Source organism: Lygodium microphyllum, chromosome 23 (genome assembly GCF_053477565.2).
Source record: "Lygodium microphyllum isolate KBCC chromosome 23, Lygodium_microphyllum_v1.1.10, whole genome shotgun sequence".
Taxonomy (NCBI): Eukaryota; Viridiplantae; Streptophyta; class Polypodiopsida; order Schizaeales; family Lygodiaceae; genus Lygodium; species Lygodium microphyllum.
In genome coordinates, this window is record NC_141157.1 from 100,783,174 (window position 1) to 100,790,887 (window position 7,714).

Genomic DNA, 7,714 nt, shown 5'->3' on the forward strand with positions numbered 1-7,714 from the left:
ACATCCATTATGTTCGATTATCAAAAATATTATGAAAGATCTTTTGTAGAATTTGTGCCACAACTTGATGCTTGTGAGCAGCCTTGTCTACTTTTAAGATTCATTTCATCACCATTTCTCAATTTTGGGAACCAAGGTACATGAACTAAAATAATGATGCCAAACTGAACAACCCTCAATGGCAATGCGATAAAGGTGGCATCATTCGTTTAATGGAAAAGTCCACATATCAAATAGAGGCTAATTTGACATTGAAGATGAACCAAATAAAGAGATCATTGTGGAGTGGAAATTGGTCACAATGAGGGACCATAAGAAAACAAATGATCTCATATAACCTATTATACTTCCAACTCCTTTATCTAATCACATTCAAAAAGCGCTAAAAAAGGGTCTAATCCTTCATTCTTCTTCTATATGGCACAAGATGTCTATAGTGCACCTTTGTTGAATATCTCTATTGTAGCATACAAAATGATAACATGCCTCAAGCTTTCTTTTCTCTTGAATTGTATTGTCAAAAAAACAATGAAGTTGAATTTTATGGCTTGAATTTGTCCATAGAGACATCAAACTCAAAAATGAATCAATCAATGAGAAAAAAGAGCCTCTCTTGTAACTTGATCTATTATTAAACTTCACAATGTATTTTAAATTATTGCATATTTTATGCACTACAAAGTTTGGTTAAGAAAAAAATAACTATCAAACAAACAAAGCATAGATCTCTTAAGCATTATTGATTTCTTATGAGCTAAGAAGCATAAGTCAATTTGTCTTGTTCACCTTGAGATACTATGATTAATTGACTGATGTTTTTATAGTCTCCAAACCACAAAAGGATTTTCAAGACACGCAAATTTGCATGAATGATTGTTTCTACTCTCAATAACTATAACCATGTGAAACCATCATATTCTTTCAGTAAACTTCAAGAGCCAATCAAAATCTAATTAGGGCGTCTTTGCAATGAATTTTTTTAAAAAATTTGGGGACTTTACATTTTGCAACTAATTTTCCAAAACTCTATCAACTAGAAAAGAGATAAAAATTCCACAAAATTGTGCAACTTCAATATGTGGCGTAAGTATTTTAATATACGTATATCTTATTTTTTACCAAATGAAACATATACCGTATATGTATATCTTATTTTTCAATCCATAGATATCATGTTATCTAAACCCAATGTGCAAATAACCAAAATCGCCTGCATATGGAAATGTAGGATTACAAAAAGGATGAAATGCCCTTAACACATCAACATGCCCATGCTCTTACCTTACCTTGTTCATGAGTTGTCCTTAACCCATCAACATAACCATGACTCCTTGATGCTAAATTGATAGAGGGGACTCAACTACTAGTAATATAGCTACATTTATCCAACATAGTCTTACCTAAATCAAGTATTTGGCCAACCAATCAACTAGGTCTCCCATGAGTTTCATATCAAACCCTCCCCTAATCTTAGTTAGGCACCCCCACTCACCAACTTTTCCAAGGATGAACCCCTCAAAGCATGTATTACAAGAAAGTCCTCTCTATAACTAAAATGCATCTTTTAGCATTTCCTCAGTGCTCTTCCAAATCCATGGATATTCATTGCCAATAGCATATCTTGATACATTGGCTTAAAGTTTTGGACATGTTCTACACGTATACACACAACAATACCTATATGTGCAATAGTAAGGCAACAAGGTCTATAATACATCCACATTTGTGTATCCAAAACACTACGAACATCATCTTGTCTTTGTACAAGGGAGTCTTTAATGAACAATGATGTAATTTCAAAGTTAAACATTCACATGTCCATGTTGGCACAACTCTTGAAAGATGTATCAAAACAAACTTAGCTTAGTTAAGAAGTGGGAGTGGGAGCTAATTTTATTCATTTATCCAATAAGTAATTATTGTGAAACAAGTGAACATGTTCATATTTTATGTTCTTTTCTTATGTGAAGGACAGATTACAAACAAGACTCCTATGAAGAGCATTAGTAGATTAGGATTTATAAACCTTGTTCTTGTGATTTGTGGTATCATCTAGGTAGAAAAGACAAACTGCATATTATTCTTGCACTGGATCATCTTATGATTGGCGATGTCTCTTACTCGTGTGCACATTACATCCATTATATCCAATTATTAAAAATATCACAAAAGATCTTTTGTAGAATTTGTGCAACAGCCTGATGGTTGCAAGTAGCCTCATCTACTTTTAAGATTCATATTTCTCAATTTTGGGCACCAAGGCACATGAACTAAAAGAACGATGGCAAACTAAACAACCCTCAATGGCAATGAGATAAAGGTGGCATCACTTGTTTAATGGGGAAGTCCACAGATTAAATAAAGCCTAATTTGACAATTGAAGATGAAGCAAATAAAGAGATAATTGTGGAGCAGAAATTGGTCACAATGAGAGACCAAAAGAAAACAAATGATCACATATAACCTATTGTACTTCCAACTACTTTATCCAATCACATTCAAAGAGCCCTCAAAGAGGGGTTAACCCTTGATTCTTCTTCTGTGTGGCACAAGATGTCTATAGTGCATCTTTGCTGAATGTCTCTACTGTAGCATACAAAGTGATAAACCAAAACATGCCTCAAACTCTGTTTTTCATTAATTTCATTATCAGAAAAACAATCAAGTTGAATTTTATGGCTTGAATTTGTTCATAGATACATCAAACGCAAAAATATTTCAATCAATGAGAAAAAATACCTCTTTCTTGTGACTTGATCAATTATTTAACTTCACAATGTATTTTATATTGCATATTTTATGCCCTACAAAGGTTAGTTAAGAGAAAAATAACTGTCAAACAAACAGAGCATAGGTCTCTTAAGGATTATTGGCCTCTTATGAGCCAAGAAGCGTAAGTCAATTCATCTTGTTCACCTTGATGTATTATGATCAATTCTGTGATGTTTTATATTGTCTTCAAACCACATGGATTTACAAGACACTCGATTCACATGAATGATTATTTCTACTCTCAAGAATTATAACCACCATGTGAAACCATCACACTCTTTCTGATCACCATATGTCACTTGCTAGCAAGATGTCAAGCTACCTCAGAGTCACAAAGTCACATGCATGCAGAAAGTTCCAGAATTTGACTCGGGCTTCTAAGTCATCAATTTGGACTTGAATCTACTACAAAGAAGTCATTATTTGATGCACGGATCTTATATTTAAGAATTGACTTGTATCATCCAACTCAAATGTCTTATAAGACCGTTACTTTACCAACAGACTGTACACTGTTAGAAGTACAGGAGAAAGCAGTTCGCACTTTCAAGCAATGTGACCTATTCATGCATAGCTCTCGTGTACTTTGCAGTCTCTTTACTCGCACTGAGGTCAGCACCTCCTCTTTTATGTGCAGCCCACTCAGAACGAAGCACCAGCAACTGTTTGGATGCCATGGCCAACGAGCAGCTAGCCCAGCTGGTAGGATGGGGATGTGCATTTCTTAAGGTCAGTATTTCAAATCCTCTACTCAGCGGCTCTGCAGCATCATACCTACAGGTGATTTAAATTTTTGGATTATAGGCCCTCTGGCTATTGGGCCTCAACCCAACTCAAATAAAAACATTGCAATAAAAATTTGTTTGGATGCCATTGAAATGTCACTTTTCCCATTAAATGTGCGCACATAAGCTCTGCGCATTAACTTCAACCGGGCCACAAGATATAGTCAGATCCACTTCTTGATCAACGGGCATGCACATGCATTTTGGCTGCCTGCATATTTTCAGAAACAATCTAGGTTCAGAGTTATTGGTGTGGACATAGCCCAAAGCAATAAATTCGGAATCGTGCTCTTTTAAAACTATTTTCCACTACCAAGTGTGTCAGAGACATCCAGGGCGATGCGACCATGGAAAAACTTGGAAGCTGACATAAGCAGACTTTTTGGACTATACCAGAGACCTATTCCCAAAGAAGGTATCTGTACATGGAGCAACCCGGGCTCTTAATGAACAATGAACTGAAGAAGGCAGTTACATTTGTGTATGGAAAGCTAGAAAGGTAAAGTACAGCAACTAACATCATTTCATTTTGACTACCTGTAGATACAGTTGACACTGACTAGAACAATGTGTGCATTCCAAGGTCCTCAAGAAACTCATGAGTGGTGTCAAGATATGCATCTGCAACTGCTCCTTCACCAAATCCATTATTAACTCTGTCAGAGATAGCTTTTAATATAGGTTTCTTCGTAATGGCCTCCTCTGGGTGGTTAACCAGAAAATCAGTGGCTTCTGCTGCAATCTCCAAAATCAACTCAAACTTGTTGTCACTCTGCATCTTCAGTTGCTCCACGTCATAGTTGGTGTGCTTACCTTGCTCTTTAAACAATCGCTTCGGCCGCTGAAGAAAAGGATCTACATCATACTCTGTAATTTGTGACTTTGGATCTTCTTTCCGCTGAAACATGCAACCACTTTTAGATATGACGAATAATGATAAACAAGAGCAACTATTGCAAGGTCAAAGCCTCTACACAAGATGCACGTATTACAGAGCACATAGCAAATGCAGAATTTATTTATCAGAGGGAGTACTTTCAACATTCATTGTGGGCCATTAAAAACATACCATACAAGAAGTGACAGTTGGACTTACATGGTAATCATTATGTCAAAACAAAGGTTATCTGTAGAGCTCCTCTTTTCTTCTGTTATTGTCTAAACCCAAGCCATAGTCCTCTAGGCCTGTCTTAGTAAAATGTCAAGTATGGTATAAGAGATGATTGACAGAGCATGGCAATTCCAAACCAGCAACAATCATCGAGTCATTGCCCATGGCAATAGAGCATCTACAAGATATGTGTGAAAAACTAAACCATGCACCACTGTCCATGTTGGACGAGGTCTTTTGAAACACCACCATCAAAACCGTATTCAAAAGAGGATATCTCAATCATAGATACCAAAGGAAAATGTGAAAAATATGAAAGCTTCGCTACCTCAACCAAAAGCATTGAGTTCATCCTTCAACATTTAACAAGACGAAAGACAACACACAAAGCAAAAGCCTCTTTATTTCAACCATATTTGTCATGAGAGCTTTTTCCCATTACAATTTTGGATCTAAGAGATAATATTGTTGTCACATCAGCCAACTAGTAGCCATACCAAATTGACCACTGATCTGGGGGGGGGGGGTGAGTTTAATATAGGGGACTTTGATGACCACTTAAACAGCCTCTATAGGGTTCTCCATCCATCGTTGGGGTGGGTGTGTGAGTTTAATTTAGGGGAATTTGATGACCACTTAAACAGCCTCCATAGGGTTCTCCATCCATTCCAATTTCCATCTTTGCCTCATACCTTCTTATAGCTCCAACTTGATGATGCCATCTTCATGATATAGGTGATCTAAGTTGTTTCCTTGAAATACCTACCTAATAATCCTCCAACCTACACTATCACATGATGCTAATGTAGTGAGCATGATCATTACCAACATGGACCTACACACATTCATATACATATATACCTTGTAATTTGGATGCATCGAGAACCAGATCGGTTGACATACTATCATCCCAAAAGCTGTCATTAACTCCTAAACCTTGAACATAGCTTTGAGTGAATCCTTAGTCTATTGCACCTTCTAAGCGTGGTCTCTTATCGCAATGAGGCTGTCCACATATGGCACGAACACAACTCTCCAGACACCTAAGATGTGGACATAAAGGTTGGGATTGCAGTCCAATATTCGATACCTCATCCTTTCCCTAAGAAAGATGTCCATCTATTCATTCCACACATGCGGAGCCCTTTTCAATCCATAGACTGCTTTCTTTAACCCATACACCATTCTCTGGTATCTAATCTCTTGAACCCTTAAGCCTGTTGTTGCTCACCATAGGTCTCCTTCAAATCTCCATTGCGAAATGCAAACTTCATATTTGGCTGATAGACTAGACATCACCTATGGTTAGCCAAAGCAAGAACAACCTTGATGATTGCTACCAGTGTGGTAGGGGTGAAGGTATCATCAAAATCCACTCTGGGTTTTAAAGCAAACCACTTGACCACCAATCTAATCTTGTGCTTGTCCAAAGGATTATCACTATGATATTTTGTTTTAAGCAACCGCTTCACTCCAATGACTTTGCGTTTTGTTGGTTGAGACACCAACTCCCACATGTCATTCTACTCAATGGCCACTAATGCGTTTTACATTTTGCATGTAGGGTTTGAGTTTTGCTTCTCTGCGTCTGAGTCTTTGTGTTTCAGTCTGGAAATACTTCACTAACAAGTGTAAAACAGAGAATAGCCCAACACATGAGGCTGGACAGAATATGTTTGAGGGCCAGTAATGGGCACATTTAGAATTTAGAAGGCTTGACTTGTGGACTGTGGTACTCGTGCTTGTCTCTCAAACTTGGCAATGGACAAATGCTGGTTATTAGCCATTGTCAGAAAATGCAAGAACACCTTCAAAATAACTTTGCTTCTACCTTTTTGATTACCTAACCTGCTCAAGATGATAGGTCCAAATAAACTCACCAGTTGCCTCCGGCGACGGGGTCTTTGAGGCGATGACCTTCTCCGTGGTGTTTGACCACTGCCATCTGCTGCTTTGCTTGCAGTTATGTTCAATCTGGTACGCCCTTTCTGCACACAAGATTTGACAATAGCGAGTACACAATTGAGAGGGAAGGCAATGACAATGAAACTTTTTATTGTGCATGTAAGGAAGAAATTGCATATAGTCTGCACTCTTACAGATGCTACTAGCCAAGGAGGTGCAATGTTGCATAAGAAATCTCCATTACTTCCGACCTGAGAGGCAAAAAGAAGTAAAGACGTGATGAGAGAGCACAAGGGACAGCCGTGCAAAATGGATGCCATGTCTCTCCAATGGTTGAAATTTGTACTATTTTTGCTTGTGCTAGTGCTTTTTCTGAACCAATCACTATTTTATTATCTGTAAATGAGCTCTCTCTCTCTCTCTCTCTCTCTCTCTCTCTCTCTCTCTCTCTCTCTATGAAAGACTAACTGTGAACTGATTGACAGTACAATCGGTTGTGGAAGGAGTGCAAAACCGGGGCCCTTTTAGGAAATCACAATCAAGTTTCGTACTCGCAGAGGGACATGCAGATGTTAACTGTAAACTTACAGGAGACAAAGTGGAAGAAAACAGAACGCCTGCTGAGTGGGCAGCCATGGCGACCTTGAGCAAGAGCTTAAACCTCGACTATGGTCCGCCAAAATCCCGGCTCTCCCTTATAGTAAAGAGTAACGCCCCCTTCTATCTCTTCGTCATGTGACGTGATGTTCTCTCATGATGTTCCTTCGTGTGATTGTTGTTCAGATGGGTTGCAACTTGCAAATTGTTGGGCAGTGCCTATATGTAAATAGACATGGTAAGTGTTTATAATAATTTAGTGCTCACAAAAAATCAAGGTTTAATGTAAAATGAGTTGTAAGTAAGTACACATGTGCAGCCACGCTTATGTAGTGGGGTTATGTATGTATTCAACGATGTGCATTTCAAGGTCTTCCTCATTCACCATGAGACCACATAGCTAACAATCAATGTAGTATGATTATGTTGTAATTTTGTCACTTATTAGGTTGCTCCAGTATCTAAAGCTTACTTGTTATAGTAATGCGTTGGAGAAGAAACCTTTGGTTTGGTGGATTGAATGAAAATCAATGAATCATACGAG

The 7,714-nt window shown here is 37.9% G+C and overlaps 1 protein-coding gene across 4 annotated transcripts; it reads right to left on the minus strand.

The window, feature by feature from the left end:
- Window positions 1-3,119: 3,119 nt before the first annotated feature.
- Window positions 3,120-7,348, minus strand: PTAC7 (plastid transcriptionally active7). 4 transcript variants are annotated; one of them, XR_015688151.1, is made up of 6 exons: window positions 7,162-7,348; window positions 6,768-6,824; window positions 6,549-6,656; window positions 4,095-4,455; window positions 3,871-3,976; window positions 3,120-3,768 (listed from the first exon to the last, which is right to left on the minus strand). XR_015688151.1 is itself a non-coding variant. In XM_087664509.1 (5 exons), exons 1-4 carry the CDS (start codon window positions 7,207-7,209, stop codon window positions 4,117-4,119), a joined length of 552 nt encoding a protein of 183 aa, XP_087520635.1. In that variant the 5' UTR covers window positions 7,210-7,347; the 3' UTR covers window positions 3,126-3,768; window positions 4,095-4,116. The 4 variants fall into 4 exon arrangements, 3 of the variants coding, with proteins under 3 accessions (XP_087520635.1, XP_087520636.1, XP_087520634.1); XM_087664509.1 differs by lacking the exon at window positions 3,871-3,976 and having other exon boundaries at window positions 3,126-3,768; window positions 7,162-7,347; XM_087664510.1 differs by lacking the exon at window positions 3,120-3,768 and having other exon boundaries at window positions 3,780-3,976.
- Between the last annotated feature and the right edge of the window lie 366 nt (window positions 7,349-7,714).